The 18,036-nt window shown below is 33.8% G+C and overlaps 1 protein-coding gene across 5 annotated transcripts in view; it reads left to right on the plus strand.

Annotated features, from left to right (window-relative positions):
- LOC138710861 (tetratricopeptide repeat protein 14) overlaps positions 1–18,036 on the plus strand; it is a 72,063-nt gene that overhangs the window by 33,681 nt on the left and 20,346 nt on the right. For 3 of the 5 annotated variants that reach the window (XM_069842029.1, XM_069842031.1, XM_069842030.1), the window contains exons 7-15: positions 4,519–4,659; positions 5,748–5,939; positions 6,026–6,148; positions 6,340–6,621; positions 8,386–8,571; positions 10,566–10,654; positions 14,439–14,507; positions 14,722–14,875; positions 16,621–16,938. In XM_069842029.1, coding sequence (XP_069698130.1) covers positions 4,519–4,659; positions 5,748–5,939; positions 6,026–6,148; positions 6,340–6,621; positions 8,386–8,571; positions 10,566–10,654; positions 14,439–14,507; positions 14,722–14,875; positions 16,621–16,938 — 1,554 coding nt within the window. Of the gene's footprint in view, positions 1–3,018; positions 3,246–3,798; positions 4,179–4,518; positions 4,660–5,747; positions 5,940–6,025; positions 6,149–6,339; positions 6,622–8,385; positions 8,572–10,565; positions 10,655–14,438; positions 14,508–14,721; positions 14,876–16,620; positions 16,939–18,036 lie in introns of those variants that run through there. The other 2 variants (XM_069842033.1, XM_069842032.1) reach the window with 2 other exon arrangements.

The following is an 18,036-nucleotide window of genomic DNA, read 5'->3' on the forward strand; positions in this document are numbered from 1 at the left end:
AATAGCAAGCCAAGACCGGCAATTGAGACTGTAACCACAGTCTAGTATATACAGTCACGAAGCTTGAGTTTATGAGGGTACTAGGAACAATAGACTGTGCTGGCACTATTTCGCATTGTCTGTGATGAGGCGTTAGTACCAATCCTAGTGGTTAGCAACTATCTATGTATGCATATTTACTACGTGTTGAGTTTCGTGACTGTATATACTAGACTGTGCTGTAACTTCAGACATTGGGTGCAAACAGGTTTTATGTACAGGAGAATGCAGCGAGGTGCAAAAAAAGTTAAATGTGGAAGATAAACTTAAAAAAAATCGGGAATGGTAGAAAGAATGCTGATGTGTGCCGTGAATTTGGTTTGGCAGAAGAAGAATTGAAAATGATTTACAGATTATAGTACGAGTAGTATTTTGTAAAACTGAAGCTGAAAAAAATTACATATTTCTTTAATCTGCGTTCTTAATTGAGTGGTGTGTATTTTAATTACTTTACATTATAGAATTTACTACGTATTTCGCTATTTGCTACAATTCAGTACAATATTTTTCAAATTAATGAAAATATGGTGTAAAGTATTTTCAAGTGTTTTAGTACTGTAGGTCTATATAAAATTGAAAATTAAATTATAATGGTATATAAAATACGTGGTATTGTGACTGTATTTCTCTGAATTTTACTTACCTATTGTATGTATATATTTTTATAGTGGCAGTAATTGCGTCTAGTCCTTTCAATAATGCTATAACCGAGTTCATCTGTATGGTGTGCTTCACAATGAACCTTATTTGAAAAGAATTAATGTGAAAATTATTCATGTACCTTATCATATGATATGTAATTGTTCATAAGGGGATAAAGAAAAAGTCTATCTTGGAACAACACTAATAGTTTTTTGAACAAACTTGACAACCAAATACCGACAAAAATTTATTTTGTAAAAGAATGTCTGGGTCTCAAGCAAGGTTGCATAAAATTTGCGGAGATATGTGCAATTTAAACTACCTTCTACTCTTAAAAAAAACTGTATTAAATACTGTATGAGAGAAATTTATTTGAAATGATACTTTGTTTTCTGAGCTATTAACTAAACCAGACAAACATACAGTACCTTTGTTCTCACTTTTTTAAAATTTGGATGTTGAAAGTGTTTTTATCCTGTCTACATTATGTGGTCGGGTTTTTTCAGTGTCTAACTCAAACTCTGTCTTGAATGCAGAACGTCTGTTGATATGCGATAGATTAAGCAGGGAAAAACGAAGATTATAAAATATTACAAGTTTTCACTGGAAAGCAAGAAGGATAATGGTGTGAAAGTCAAGATCCTGCCATTGGAAACGGGTCATTTTTAAACTTGCATACTACTAGACAGGCCTATGGAGTTGATGCAATGCCAGATCTCAACCTAAGAACACTAGACTTTACTAGACTATGGACTAAACCAAGAGGTCGTGACTTCGACGTAATTTCAAGTCAGCACTGGCAATTAATGGACATACACTGTTTATCAGAAGTAGCAAATTTTGGTTTTTGCCAAGTTGTAAATTGCTAATAACTAGCAAGGGTAAGCGTCAATAATTGATTTCATATTTTAATATTTTTGTTTTATGACTTAACAATTGCAGGAATTCTTCACATTTCATAACATAAACTGTTTTTCCAACAATTGCAGGAATCCTTTACATTTCATAGCATAAACTGTTATTCCCTAAATATTATAATGCATTATAAGAATACTATGGAAATTTCAGGAAGTTCAGCCAGTGTAAAGGGTCAGACCTTAACTTCAAATTCATCAGCTGACAGTTATTTCGTAGCTGGCCAAGTAACTCTGGTCTTATGTCTCTGAATGATGACGATGGTGATTTAATAGTTTTAAAAATATATTTAATATTTTATTTGTCATCTTGTGAGGGACACATAAACAAGACTAAACTTTGGGACAATAAGACAAAATAAATTATATATTCATTGGGAGAAACAATGGCTTTGCAGTTCATCTATAAATAAGTTTAGATTTGCACGTTTAAATTGGTTAAGTGTGCATCACTGAATTAAAAAATGACTTTGGAAAAAAATAGGTGGATAGAAAGACTCGTTATACCTTGCTTTAACTTTTCATATAAATGTGTGTCTCATTTTGGTAAGCATGTTAAATTGTAATAGTGGTCCCTAGTTTCTAAGATGTGTTGTTTTCCTAATCATAAATTGATTCGAGTATGATGTCGAATATTACACGTCTCGAAAGACAAGGCTAAAAATGTGTAAAATTCTATTGTCTCTACGATATGAATAACATCCATGAAAAGTATGTCTTTTTATAACTCACATTCTGGTTCTGTTGTACTGATAAATTTCAAGACAAATTTGGCGATTTCTGAGCCTACAGTACATGGAAACATTTTTTGCTGCCTGGGAAAATAATAATTCGCTCATTTTCACAAATTGCATATTCATCTTCGAATGTTGTTACATTTATTTAGGTTTCTATATTGGAGAGGAATGGAATGCTTACAAGGAACTGTAAAATTGGAGCTTTTTAGTTTTTCTTCTTCCGTAAAACTTCAAGCACAAATAATAGAGTGTAATAAGAGGTAAATTTTTGTGTGTATTTAAGAATTATTTAATTTGGAATAAGATATGTTTTAAAAAAATTATGAATTAATATGTAAATTATATATCAATTAACTTCAAAGTGTCTATAATTTTTTTTCATACTCTAATTCTAAGTAAAACAGTGAACTTAGTTCATTTATGTTTTTAGGGTAATATATCACAGAGAACTTAACGTTAGATTATTTCTATTATATATATATATACAGCTATGTTGCATAGGTAAGCATTGTTAAGTTTTAATATTAATGTCTTCTTATTTGACATTACAGCATGTATAAACAATACAAAGCAAATCAATCAAATGAGATACAAATAATGCAATTGATTGCATACATGTGGCCAGTATACTCTGTTTTGTTGGAAAAAGCAAAACCAAGGCACATTCCAGTAGACACCGTCTGATAATGGCACTGAGGAAAGGCTTCGTTTGGACTTAGGGTTTCCTTTTCAGCATTACACCATGCAGAAATCTTGCCGAAAATCAACATCAATCATGTCATTTCATGTAATCCAGCTGTACTGAAACAATAGAGAAATGTTGTTATGATGAGAGCTATGATGGACATATGACTTATATGCTTTTAAAATCCAGTACAGTAACATAACAGCTTTATAACCAACAGAATGGCAGGTGAGATCCAGGTATTTTGTTGGTTGATTGGTTGAGGTGTGGTTTATATTCACTTCTTTATAATTAAGTCAAGTTTTCATGTACATGGATGTCCCAGAGGCCAGGCCCGTCCCATTTAAAGATTTTTACTCTCATGAATAATTTAATTTATTTTTATTTATTTTGTTTGTTATTCCCTTAGACTTTGATAAGTTCCAAACGTTTCATAGTTCTTCAAAGGAAAGTAAATATGTGAAATTTTCCTGAAGGCATATATTAATTTCATGTTATGCGGGCCTTGGTCTGTTAGTCCTAAGAAAAAAGAATGCCATGAATATTTTAATTCAAATAGAATTCTTCTGTTGTACAAGTATATAATAATACCATTAAATAAAGTTTTGTTTAATCTTGGCATGAGAAAAGTGTCACTATATTGGATCACCAGTTTCATTGTGATTAATGAATAGACGCAGAATGATCCTCCAAGTAATAAACCTCTCTTTCTTCTGAAACTGTATTAATGGCACAGATAATAAAAGAACTTACTAATTGTTATTAAATCATCTTCCCACAGTGGCAGCTATTACTTATTGTCTTCCAGCAGAAGGTGGTATATGAAATGAATTGAACTTTGATTTTGCTACCAAATGAAGAAAGAATAATTACTAAGAAGAACCATGTTACAATGTTTTATATTGGATGGAAGAATTGCAGGCAGTTGGTATTATAGACTTGGCCAACCACTGAAAATTGTGATGTCATTCAGGCAGTACATTGGTGGCTGTCTAGAAGTTACCAGTGGATAATGAGATTGGACTTAAGTATGTATGCTGCTTAGAGAGATAATAACACTGTGGTGGATATTTCTCTTTCATCTTAGACTGGATTATGCATATTTTATCATAGGAAGATCAGAAGGCAACTTTAAAACATATGTTTTTAATAGTGCGGAAGGTATGTACGTTGGATGGTTTTTCTTTCAAATGTGTTTGACTGTGCATTTAATAGTTTCTGAAGATATGTTAGGAGGTCATTGCTGGAGGAATGTTCTAGCACAAATAAAGAATATGTTACTCAATACACCAGCAACATGGAAGACTAATACTCACCATCAAGATTGGAGACATTGCAGTTTTAGTTTGCAATTGGTTTTAGGATTTGCGTAATTAGCAATTTATAAATTATTTTGTTTTGTTACTTTTGTGTCTGGCTCACATTGAAGTTCTGAAGTTAACACAATTCGATGTTTTTTCTTTTTTGTCTAAGAAGTACTTTTTTTATTCCTGTTGTGTAGGAAAATGCAGGAGTTGAAAGGCGAAACATACGACAAAGTTTTGGAGAAGAGTCTTGGCTTCTTCAATCCTAACAACATGAACTACTTAGCAAATCAGATGGGACTGGGAAACAGCAACTTTTCATATATCTCGGGCCTAAGGTAAGAAATACAGTTTGTATAGTTACCAGGAAAGTAAAATGTTTATACTTCTGACATCTGTTGAGATGTTGGAAAACTAATTACTGCATTAGATGCAGAATGTAAGATAACATATTATACACTACATATCTCATTTTCGACCAAAATGTCAGTTACCATGTTTTACGTCTGAGCCCCTCAAATGTAACGTCTGGAAAAACTGGTTTTATTCTTGAAAACAAATACAGTAGCTTCTATTGGTCAATACCATATATCATTAAATAATCCACTGTATATGATCATAAACAGGAGGAATAATTATTTCGAAATCTTTCAGTGCACCTTTTATTTAAAAGCAACTGGGAATTTTTGGTTAACATTCATGTATTATTTCAATGTACCAAAGTACATATGATATTTCCATGCAGATATTCTGCGTCATCATATGATGAAAGAGTAATGGAACGGAGAAAAATTCTCTTAGTGGATAAAGCATCAGCACATAGAGCTGAAAACCCGGGTTCAAATCCTGGCGCCGGAGAGAATTTTTCTCCGTTCCATTACTCTTTCATCGTGTGATGACGCAGAATATCTGCATGGAAATATCATATGTACTTCGGTACATTGAAATAATATATGATATGCGTAAATCACGAAGTGATTTATGACTGCTCTTATTCCGTCGGATCCCGGCCAACTAGTCACTCATAACGAGTGCACCTCAGCACATATGTGGACTTCGGTCCTATGTTCATAGACATCTATGACGTAGTGCAGAGGGCGGCCACTAGAGGGAACCCAAGAGTTTGAACTCAATCAGAGACAATTCTGTTCGATGCCGGGGTTGTATCCGGTGTGGCTTAGTGGATAAAGCATCAGCACGTAGAGCTGAAAACCCGGGTTCAAATCCCGCCGCCGGAGAGAATTTTTCTCCGTTCCATTATTCTTTCATCATATAATATTCATGTGCAGTAATTCAATTTTTTTTGTATTTAGCTTAAATTTATTTCCTATATAATGTATTCTATATGAATTTAATGCAAGGGGTGTTATATTTTGTAGTATCATTATAAAACATTCTGAGCAATAACTATATTGAATTCTTCCAGGGGAAGGTTTTCAGAGCAAGAATATGCATCGGAGCTTCGCCAAGTTCAAGCTAGTAAGTGGGCTTTTAGAAGTGTTGCAGAAGGCATAGAGCATTTCAAGTCAGGAAGACACTCTGAAGCTTTCCAGTGCCTGAATAAGGCATTGAACATTGATCCCCGCAATGTGGAAGGCTTGGTGGCACGTGGAGCATTGTAAGAATATTTCTTTTATGTTGTATGGAATAGTTTATTTATCTTTTCAGAGAATTTAATGAACATGTTAATGTTATTCATTGTAGGTATGCTAATAGTGGCAGTTTTCAGAAAGCTATTGAAGATTTTGAAACAGCATTGAAATTGAACCAAAACCATCAAAATGCTCGTAAATATATGGGAGAGACTTTGGTTGCACTGGGAAGAAGGTGAGTCATATGTATATTGCACAGACAAAATACGTTAGATATGTTTATGGGAGAGATGTAATTCTTCCGAAAAAAAAATACGAAAAGAATGAAGGTTAGCATTTCACATTCAGACTATGAAGGTGATACTATGCACTGTTAGGTCTATATTATAAATCTTGTTACATTTTATGATGTAATTTCTCTTTCAGTTTTGAGGATGAAAACAAATTTGAAGAAGCACTTAAGTCTTACGAAAATTGTTTGGCACTCATTCCATTTCATGAAGAAGCCCAAAATTCCATTGAATTCCTTAAAACAAAGATAATGAATAGCAGCAAGCTATCTGATACAGAAGTCACAATTCCTGGTCTGTCATCTAAAACGTTAGAAGTAAAGGAAACACTGAAGCAGCTACTCCAAGGAGAAGAGGAGGACGAGAAGAAAGAAAAAGACAAAGAGAGATCAAAATCAAAAAAGAAGAAAGACAGAAAGTAAGCCAAACTTTAGTATACTGTATTATTCTATTTTTAGGAAGCACAATTTCACTAGAAGTTGCATAATTCAGGGCTTGATACATCACAGTGTTGACCATTATCTTATTTGTTAACCTTTCTTGTTCCAAAACACGTCAGTAATAGTGTTTATATTTTGTTTGATCCCTTGGGGCATATTCACGATCAGCAGTGCCTGATGAAATGGAAGAAAACAGCAGCATTGTCTTCACATTGGACCAACTTTATCCCAACTTTGTCTTTTGTTTTGATAAACCTGTGCTCTTCCATTTGGTTGATTGAGCTTTGATTTCATGATTATAGCTGTAAGCCTTGCCTCATCACCATTAATTATTAAATTCATTAAATTTAGTTCTCTTTCGGCCCATTGTAAAAAGTCCATGGCACATTTTATATGCATTTGTTTTTGTTTCTTTTTGTTTCTTTTTGTTAGTCTTGGCACAAGTTTGGCAGACATTTCACATGTTGAGAACTTCAGTTGAAATTTCTGTACTGCATAAAAACTTCAATTTTGTACTGGCCATCTCCCTAATGGTCAGTTGATAGTATGTTGCCCAAGTTCACAGGCTCCAACTGAATTATCATCTGTTTTTGAAGTTGAAGTGTGCCTGGAATGATGGTTGTCTTTGACATTATCTGTTCTCAGTACATTTTTCATCTCAGGTGAAGACTGGTTTTTCCCAATTACTTGACTCCAAAAGCCTCTCATAAAAGGTTGGATGGCTCTGCAAATTAAATTTTCACTCAAATGTAATGTGTTCAGTTTCTCTACTTTCACGTCCATTTCTAATTTATTCAATGTCCACCAGTTCACATTAAACATTAACACATACTCACACAAATTTTTGCGACCTTGCACTGAAGCGTTGTAGGGAAAATTCCTTGGGAGTGTTGTTTGTATATATTATGTTTTCTTTCCCAAGCCTCAGATTCTTTATGTCCACTTTCATATATTGGAGCTATACCCAGTGCCTTTTGAACTGGCAGATCAAGATCACGTACAAATGCACAAACCACACACAAGTCACTGAAATGAATTTTGAACTGAAGCACTAGTAATTCCGGTTATCCCAGCTGACTTTAGTTGAAGAGAATGGTCCAGGATTGGGGGTAAGCACACATGGCAAATGTAGTCCATTGCTTGACCTTGGTCCACCAGTTCGAAGTGCACTGACAATAGTGAATTTAGTTTGATAGTAATGTAGCTAGTGGATTTAGTTTGAGAACTTTCCAATTGAATCGCACTTTTTAGAAAGGAACTAAGTCAAAATATGCTACTTTTCTGAAGAGCAAAAGAAACTAATTTCATGAATAAATACCAGTTTACCAGCGCCGTATATAAATATCAACTTGATGTTAAAGATACAGGGAGAGGTTTGACTAAGTGTTTCTCTCCGCCAATTAGTGCGCATTGAAAGTATTAATAATTTCATCAGTTAAAATAAAAATTGCAAATTTTTACTTCCTTTCTAAAAAGTGCGATTCAATTGCAGTTGTGTAACTTCAAAATATGGAGGAGAAATTGATTTAAAAAAATGTTTTGTCGAAAGTACAGTTGGATTATTAAAATGATAATGAATATAAAATGTGTTCATGAAGTGAAGTTTTTTTTTTTTTTTACACAATGTGATCAGAAGTAGATGTTTGGGTATTTTACCTTGTCCTGAAACTTAATGGGTTGTTGTTATAGTACAGAGTTGGTACTAAATAGAATTTTGTTAACATATTTATTAATGACTTCAGATCCAGGAAACGTCGTAGAAGATCTACATCTAGTAGTAGCAGTTCAAGTTCTGCGAGTTCCCACAGCTCTTCTTCATCATCATCCTCATCATCGGAGACTAGTTCTGGTTCCTCAAGATCTGGCTCACAGTCTCGGTCTCGTTCGCCATCGAGATCCCGAAAGTCTTCAAAGAAACGGAGAAAAAAGTAATTTGTGTTCATAATAAAATACTATATTCAACTAACTTGAGTATAATCTTTTCACTGAATTGTCGTACAGTGAACAATAGCACATTACTGAAATAAGACTTGATTTGTCACAGCTTGGTTCATTAAAGAGAATGTTTTTACCCCTCAGCTAGGATTTAAAAAAATTCTTCATTGTAACATTATTTTTGCCCTATCGTAATTGTACACTCTATCACTTCCATAATAGCCATCATCTATCCCTGAGCAGGAGTCTTATTCTCTTATTTGAGTAATGCTTATTTGTGGAAACTTGGTACATTTTAATTTCTTTGGGCTTATTTTAGTGTATGTGTGGTTATATTATGCAAATGAAAACTACCAGTATTACTAATTTCTAAGAAAGGGAATTAAATTTAAACAGCATTACCCATTACTCCTGTCAAATTGTAGTTCATCACAAACTTCTAAATAATTCAGTTGTCTATGAAGTTAAATTTATTTTATCATAGTTCTTCATTAAAAATGTCATTACATATATAAGAGAGTACTGGTATACTAATGTTCAGAATTACTCTATCCTGTTGTCAAAGTTACAGTAGATTGCTTTAGGATTCAGCAGCAGCAAGGGAAATTTGGGTAGGAGTAATATTAAATTGAGTAGTACTTTATATTTAGTTAACTTGTCTTTTGAGGATTCTGCTAAAGTTGTACTAAGATAGTGATGCAATTTTATATGTTTGAATGCAAAGGTTGAGGAAACTTTATAGGGTTCTTCAGTTTTCATCACATAATGTGTCTTTAAATGATTTGAAAACTTTTATTACAAGGATGTATTAATCAAAATGTATTCATTGTACACGAAATTACAGCTAAATCTCGTTAAAGAATGCCTTAATTTCCCTTCACCTCCAGCTTGATTACAAAGACATCAAGTCTAAAACGTCTCGCCTAACATTCTTTAACTTGTGTTTACTGATCTTGAATATGTCTCTAGATTTGCCCCTTTACTTCCAGTAATGAAAAATTAACGTTACTTTTAACATATTTCCATAACAAGAAATGTAATTGGATAATGTCTGGCTATAACGGAGGCCAAGAAAATAATACAAAGGGATTGAGGGGAGGGGGGAGAACACCCATCTCTGACCAATACAACAGTTAAGTATCTGCCCAACTTCATGAGGAATGTATGGCAGAGCTCCATCATGTTGAAAAACAGCGTTTAGTTGGCATCAACCTTAATTCTGACATATCACGTTGAGTGATATTCATTTGTCAAAGCATAAGAAATCTTTTCGCTGTCTCCTGACATGTTCAACTATGGCGTAAGGTATTTAATTTCCTCATATGCATACATTGTGCATGTGAATCTTGCCAGAAATGTGAAATTTTGCCTCATTCTTGAAACATGCTGGATAACATTGTCTTCTGAAGTACGATATATGAAACATCTAAAGAAAGTTAATGATATAGCACAACATTATTAAGTGTGATACGTAGAAGTAACTGAAAATAATGTGGGTGTAGAATTGTAGAGCAGTCAATTTAAAAATGACTTCCCAAACAGATGAGAGATATTCTACTCACAGCTAGCTTAGCATAAGTCTTCTTGCTGGAATAGGCGCACCAGAATTGTTGATAATATGATTTGAGTTTTCTGGTGAGGGATTTCTGCTTGAATTGTTTATGAACTGGTACCACTAATACTGTATTCCACTAATATTGTGGAATGAAACTCCAGAACACAAAATGCATTTACATGCTGAGTATCTGTTTTTCATTATAATAAATTGTAATGATAAAAGTATAATTATTATCTTTTAAATGTAAGGAATAAAAACTTTGAACAGTATTTTAAAATGGTACCAGTATAATTTTATTATATTTTGCTTTATATATAATAATAATAATAATTTTTGTAATTGTTCAGATCTTTTATAGAGAGACTGTATACATTCATTATTATTAATTTATTGCAGATCTTAATTTGAAGTTTCTTGCATCTCTTTCAGCTCCAGAAAAAAGGATGACAAGCGGGAGAAATCGCTATCACCATTGAGCAAGAGGATGGCTCTCATGGATCCAAGTCATGAAGGGGAAGGTAAAACTTTTTTATGCAGGAGTATGAGTTATGTATTGGTTTGAAAAACTAGCTGTGCTTTTTTTGAAAATGAAGAGTGGTTAGTGAGTATATTTTGAGATGATCAGTGTTTCTTTAATGGAATTTATTTATAGTTACCTGAATGCATGTTCTTGTAGCGATTACTTGAAAAGATTAATGCTGGGTTGCAAGAAACCTGTTCCATAAATTGCTATTCTCTCGTTAAGTAACGGACCTTTAAAGTATAGGTCGTTGCAAATATGATATTTAACGATCTGTTAGCTATTTCTTCTTTAAACGGAAGAGATTCAAAATGACAGAGCCATCGTAGCCAGCGCAAATAATTCCCTTATTATATGTGCGTGTCGCTATGGTAATATTGTGTTTTTGGATAGTCATTGTTTTCAAACTTTGCATGTAGAAGACAAGCATCAAATACTGACCTAGGTCAACATACAACGATTCTTGGTACAGATTGATAGAGAAGTAACCCCTCCTGTTTCGGTGATACATCTCATTCAAGTGTCCACTAGGGCTTTGAATTTTCATATGGCTATAGTCTATGCACAAATAACGTTGCGAAAATTGCAGATTGAGAAGAAATCCTTTTTACTGTTTGTACAGAATTTCCTTGAGGCATAGTAATGTATTGTTCTCTCATTCTTGCAATGCAGTCACACGTCTTATTATTCTACAAACTGTAGATTTATAAACGTGAATATGATCCACTATCACATTCTGAAACGCTCCTATTGCGTAATAGCGCAAGACAGTCAACAGCTGTTACTTGCTGATACTGTCTTACTGCATGCAATTTGTTTTCCAATATGATGCCCTATTTCATGCAAGAGAGCCATGAATGTCTCTTTCGATAATCTAAATCTAACCTTAAAATCAATATTATCGTATTCTTCTAGAGAATTTGATCTGTCTTTCAGTATTCTTGGTCTTGGTAGATGTCGTACCATACCAAACATAATCTTTACGTCAGACGATTCTATAATAGTAATAAAATTGTTTTGCAAATTAAGCTTTCAGGAATAACTCCCTGTAAAGTTAATTTGAATAATTTCGAGGGAAAAATTGTTCCGGGGCCGGGTATCGAACCCGGGACCTTTGGTTAAACGTACCAATGCTCTCCCACTGAGCTACCCGGGAACTCTACCCGACACCGATCCAATTTTTTCCTCTATATCCACAGACCAAAGGTCCCGGTTTCGATACCCGGCCCCGGAACAATTTTTCCCTCGAAATTATTCAAATTAACTTTACAGGGAGTTATTCCTGAAAGCTTAATTTGCATAATACACGTCACTGTACGTAACAGAAAACCACAATTTAAAGTCACACAGAGTTAGTGTGCACTCAAATGTTGGTTGCTTGACGGTTGTCAGCCCACTTTGAGGTCTGTGTATATAGAGGAAAAAATTGGATCGGTGTCGGGTAGAGTTCCCGGGTAGCTCAGTGGGAGAGCGTTGGTACGTTTAACCAAAGGTCCCGGGTTCGATACCCGGCCCCGGAACAATTTTTCCCTCGAAATTGTTCAGAATTGTTTTATTCACAAAACTTTTCCTATACACACATGAATCTCGAGTTCATTGTGATATGTATATTACATTTTACTTACCGATACCTGTTTCTGATGATATATCTACGAAATGACTTAATATTGTCAAATACAAAAACAAGCAATATACATACAATATGGCGGCTAACGATTTGTTAACAGTTTACAGCTCCGATTTTTGACCTATAGTTTACAGACTGCTTTAACGAACCAATAGCTTTAAAGGTTGTTCTTGCAATGCTTACTGACGCTAAATGAATAGTTATAGGACCAATAGCGTTTAACGAACCTATAAATGCTTTCTTGCAACCCAGCATAAGTACAGTTAAGCTACTCTACATTACATAAACGATTCAACTCCATGGGGACTCTGTGCTAGAGCACTGTGCTTATATATATATGGGTTCAAATCCCATTCTACTTTGAATTCAAGCAAGCTCTGGTATTTTCTCTGAGTACTCTGATTCCCCCTATGACATCCCAACACTTCTCCATCATTCATTACAAGCGTAATGTGGACCCACTGCCTGTGGTGCATTCTGAGTAGTCTCTGACAAACTAAGTGGTCTAGGCTTCTTGGCAATAGTCACAACTGTGAGCCTGCAAAGTTGAGACAAATGATAAGAAGTTAAGGGCCCCTGCATTGGGTTAAAAAAAAAAAAAAAAAAAGGAAATGCTCATTAGTTTTCTCTAGTTGTCAAGAATGGTATGCTTGGTGATTTACTTGATAGTAAGGCTGGAATTGCATGTAGTACATTCCGGGGCCTATTCCATAAAGGTATGATGTTTTACATTACAAGTAAATTCTCTAGTAATCAGTACAAATACAAGAGTTTCTGTTCCACAAAAGAGTTTCAAGGTTAGCTGGTGATGAGAAATTATCCACTGTAAAAGGTATATGATAGTGACTTTTTTCTTGGCCAGATGCTGTTCAACTAAAACATGTGAGAAACTAATAAACTATTGCAGAAAAGAAGATTGCAACTTTGCTGGAGCATTGAAATTGTAGCTGGATATGAAGCTTTCTGAATGCTGTGGTCATTTGCTACTTCATTTCAGTAAAAAGAATACATTTCCATACAGTCTTTCTGTTGCATCCTAAATATCAAGGAGAGAAACAAGAACATCTTAAGGTGGTAGAAACATGTTACACAGAAGAATTTGATTTTATGCCATGTATAAAATTGTGTAATACATTAGTTTTTATACTTGAAGTTAAATTACATATAACTTACGCGCAGTATGTCGTCTTCTTCTTGTCCAGGTGTTAAAAACATCTATTTCATTTGGAATCTAGTGTTCCAGTACATCTTAGCTGAAGTCAGCTGCTTGATTTGTAGTATTTAGTTTCTTGCAGGTGATCAGCGTTCATTTTTGAATCTGCCTGTCTACATAGTGTGCATTCTTCTGTTGTGAAGCTGTTTTATTTTATAGAGGTGGGCTGCTAAAGAGTCATGACCTGTTCTTTATTTGGATGCTTCTATATATTTTTTTTTTCATGGTTTATGGTTGTTAAGAATCCGCTCTTCTTGTATCTTGACCAACTGTTTGTTCTGGTTGTGTTCATGGTTGTTGTAATTTTGCAAAACATTTTTCTTCAGGAGTGTTATTTCTGGAGCACCCAGAACTAAATTAGTTTTGAAAAGAGTCTTTTTTTTTTTTTTTTTTTTTTTTTTTTTTTTTTTTTTTTTTTTTTTTTTTCTTTGCTAATATGTCATCTTGTTGCCATATATTCCTACATATGATGGAACCTATTGTATCTCTCTCTCTCTCTCTCTCTCATATATAGACACACACACACACACACATATATGTTTTAGTCTAGATAATTGATTGATCTCTTAATTTCTCGAATAGTACAGTACGGGTGTCATATAATTTACTCTGCTAAGCCTGCTCCTAACATTTTCAATCTGATATTAACATGCTGTCATTTCACCAACACTTTCCAGCTTCAATAGTTTTGAAGAGTCATTAAATACTTTTTGATTATCTGCTTGCACTTGTCCGCCCCTACACTTTTGATACTATTTCCAAGTTTAACCTTTCTCTTTGTAATAGTTCTGTACCGGTACTTGGCGTTAAAATACTGAAAATGTTTCTTATTGTTAGTTAAAAATTATTCATAATATTCTTTATTGAATATTTCACAATGAATACATTAACACGTATTTTGCTTTCAGTGGTAATTGCACAAATATACATATATTCTTTCAGGTATCACTGGTTTGTTGGCACAGAGACTGTCCCACTATAATCCTCCAGCATTACCATTTGCTTTTGCCCGTAAGTAATTTTACAGTTTACATTCTTCATTGACCACATAAATGTCATATAATTAATTACGCGGTGAATGTTGAATTTTATTAAGTGAAATTTCAAAATCTCTAGTCATGTTTCAGTTTTATATTTTACAGTAATAGATAATACTAAATTGTTATACATTTCATTATTCTTTGTTAAGAAATTAATTTGTTGTGAATGTATGATTGAATTTCAGGAAGTACAGCTTTTCAGACAGCCTCTGACATGTCCAAAGCATATGATAAAGACATTGAATATGAACAGAGAGTATGCAGATTTCTTGAACAGACTAAGGGTGATTCTGAGTACGAACAAAAAGTACGAAAGTTCTTAGAAGAAACAGCCAGATGGTAAGTTTATTATCATGTCAATGTGCTTGTGATCAGGTAATAATTTTTTACTCCATATGTAATAATGAATTACAGAAAAATATGAATACTACGGTATTTATGTAAACATTGTTACAGCAGGAAGACATATCCGAAATGTATGAACAGTAGATTACTATCCTACTCACTGCACCACAAATGATTTAAAGGAATAATTCCACTTTAAATTAACATAAAAACTCTAGTTGTACTTTATTAATCATCTGCTTCATATTGACTGGTTTGGTCATAGTTTGAAAAGGATTTTGTACCCATATTACATAATTACTTAACAAGTAAATGTTTTGATAAAAGGCTCTACAAGTTACAAAGTTTTATAAGGTGTTACTTGAAACTTCTTTATGAACTGGATTTTCTTAGAAATTCGAGTATAGAGAAGGGAAAGTCACAGTTCTCAGTTTTGCAGAAGATATCCAGACTCCTGGTTTCGTTTTCATTGGCAAAATTGTATCAAATGTAATAAAAATGGTTACTTTGTTTTCTTGTAGGGGCAGATTAATTAAATATTTTTTTTAACCAGTTCATTGTTCAACATATTGCATTGTTTTTGTACGAAGTTTATACAAGCCATGTTCTCTGCAGTAGTTGTGTGTGTCTTTCCAGTATATTATAGAGAAACTATAAGATACTTTAATGCATTTTCATTGTTTATTTTAGCTATTTTATCCTGAACATTTTGCAATTCGAAATCTTTGTCTTAGGGTATTCAGGATAATTGGTTTTAAATGCGTGTAAAATTTACTAGAGACCATAGAATTGTTTGCTTTTATTTTTGCTGCTTTTAACACATAGTGCAATGAATAAAACCGTAACACAACTTTCGTCATACTATTTTAGTCTACAAATTCATATTGACAAACAATAAGAAATATTTTTTATGTTCATTTTAGTTGGGTTTTGTGTCATTGTTGAGAGTTATAAAGAGGACAAGAATCACGATGCTATATACAGAAAATAACGTGATAAAAAGGCAGTCATTCCATGTAACCATTAATTAAGGTGGAAAAAATTCAAATTGTAGTAATTGTGTTTATTGCATTCTTGGTTTTTTTTTGGGGGGGGGGGGGACATATAGTCACATCTTGTAGAACACCAATGTCCAAGGAAACTGATTGCATATTTCATACCAAATTTGAATCACTGCTTACTAATTTCTTTCCCTAATGTGGTAAGATAAATGTTTGGATTGGACCTAAAGAAATTGGCCATTGATCTAATCTTGTTTGCCGAGCTAAACCTCTCCAGGCTCTTGATTGTGCCCACAATGTAAATTTAAATTTTAAGTAATATTGAAATTATAAATTTTATCATAACTTGATTAATAATAGTAGTAATACTTAAACTGCTCTACACATGCTTGTTTGGATCACCACATTCCATATTATAACAAATTGCTTTTTCTATCGAAAATTTAAAGTTGATGCAAAATAAGGAGAACTAAATCTGCAAGATCAAAGCTAGTGGCTTGAAAGCTGGATACCTGGTTCAGATGAGTACATAAAGTTAACACTCTGCTGGCCATCGTATTTCACTCTTCGACTTCTCCGCTAGTTTATTTTGTCACTGCTTATTATCTGTTAGCAGTTTGCTTATTATCTGTTAGCAGTTTGCATATACTACGAAAATTGAAATTACCGTATAGGCAGGAGTCGTTACTGTATTTCTGGAGTAAGTTTGTACATATTTTCCTCTTCTCGTTTTTATAGGAAAAAGGAAAGGAAAGCATTAGAAGAAAAATCGAAAAAGAAGAAGAAAAAGGATAAAAAATCTCGAGAGAAAGAGAAGAGCAAGAAGAAGAAGAGGGACCGTGATCGTGAAGATCATGATAAGAAAAAGAAGCACAGAAGTAACAAGAGAGGGGATAAGTTCGATACTAAGGCATTTGAAGAACAGATGGAATCAAAGAAGTTCCGTGATGCTCTAAGGAAGGAGCTTAGTGCTAAAGATGATTTGAGAAAACGCAAGAGCATAGATGACGAGGAGGAGTTCCTATATGGCTCTGGTGAAGACAAAAAGGATCTTAGGTATGCAGCATTTATTTTTTGTTTTTATAATGTACTGTATTTACCCAAATCTTGTGTAAAATGTTCAAATGGTTTTTCCTTTGTATTCGTGTTCTTGCTTTCTCTCTCTAAGTGCATTTGTAAATAGTCTGGGAAGTAAAAGTTATGAACACAACACATGTATAGCATGTGTTACCTCTAATTTAATCAATGTTTCGTGTATAATATGATTTGAGAGCTGCTTTTTTTATGATATTAGTTTGATGTATATGAAGATTCGATCAGTATAACGAGAATGTTAGTCTAGTTGTGGGAATTAATTAGATTATAACAATGCAATTGAAGTCGCGCAAGAATGCATAATCCAAGAAGAAAGAATCTTAAATATACCAGAAATAAAGATTATTCTGGACTTCCAGTGTAATTTAGATTAAACTGATTAAAGGCTGTGTAAATTGTGAACTGTGGCAAATATTACTGAACATTTCGTAAAAAGGAAAGTTTCATTATACAAACTATTATTGTTACTTTATATAATGTGCTATCATTGTGTAAACAAATGGTTTTCTTTGTTTACATTTTTTTTAAATGTCGCGAATCATAGGATCGTGGTCTAAGGCATCATGCCTGGAGTCGTGTTATGGAATGCGCACTTGTTTGAATCCTCATAGGAAAGAAATATCTTCATGAAATTTCGACCAGTTATGGGACCGATGCCCACATAACATCGTGATGAGTGTAGGGAATTACGATTAAATCCAGTTACGGAAACACGTATGTGTGCGTGCGCGCGTGCTGAGAGGGCTGGATGTCTTTTGAAAACTATAGTTTGTGAGATGCAAGAGTGTGATTTGGGTAAATACAGTTTTACATTGCAGTACTAGGAAATTCTGATTGGTGTATCTTGATTTGAATGGCTCCTATGGCATTATTAGAAGTACGATGAAAGAATAATGGAACGGAGAAAAATTCTCTCCGGCGCCGGGATTTGAACCCGGGTTTTCAGCTCTATGTGCAGCTGAAAACCCGGGTTCAAATCCCTGTGCCGGAGAGAATTTTTTTTTCTCCGTTCCATTACTCTTTCATCTTATGATGACGCAGAATATCTGCATGGAAATA

The sequence above is a fragment of the Periplaneta americana genome, chromosome 12 (genome assembly GCF_040183065.1).
Source record: "Periplaneta americana isolate PAMFEO1 chromosome 12, P.americana_PAMFEO1_priV1, whole genome shotgun sequence".
Classification (NCBI taxonomy): domain Eukaryota; kingdom Metazoa; phylum Arthropoda; class Insecta; order Blattodea; family Blattidae; genus Periplaneta; species Periplaneta americana.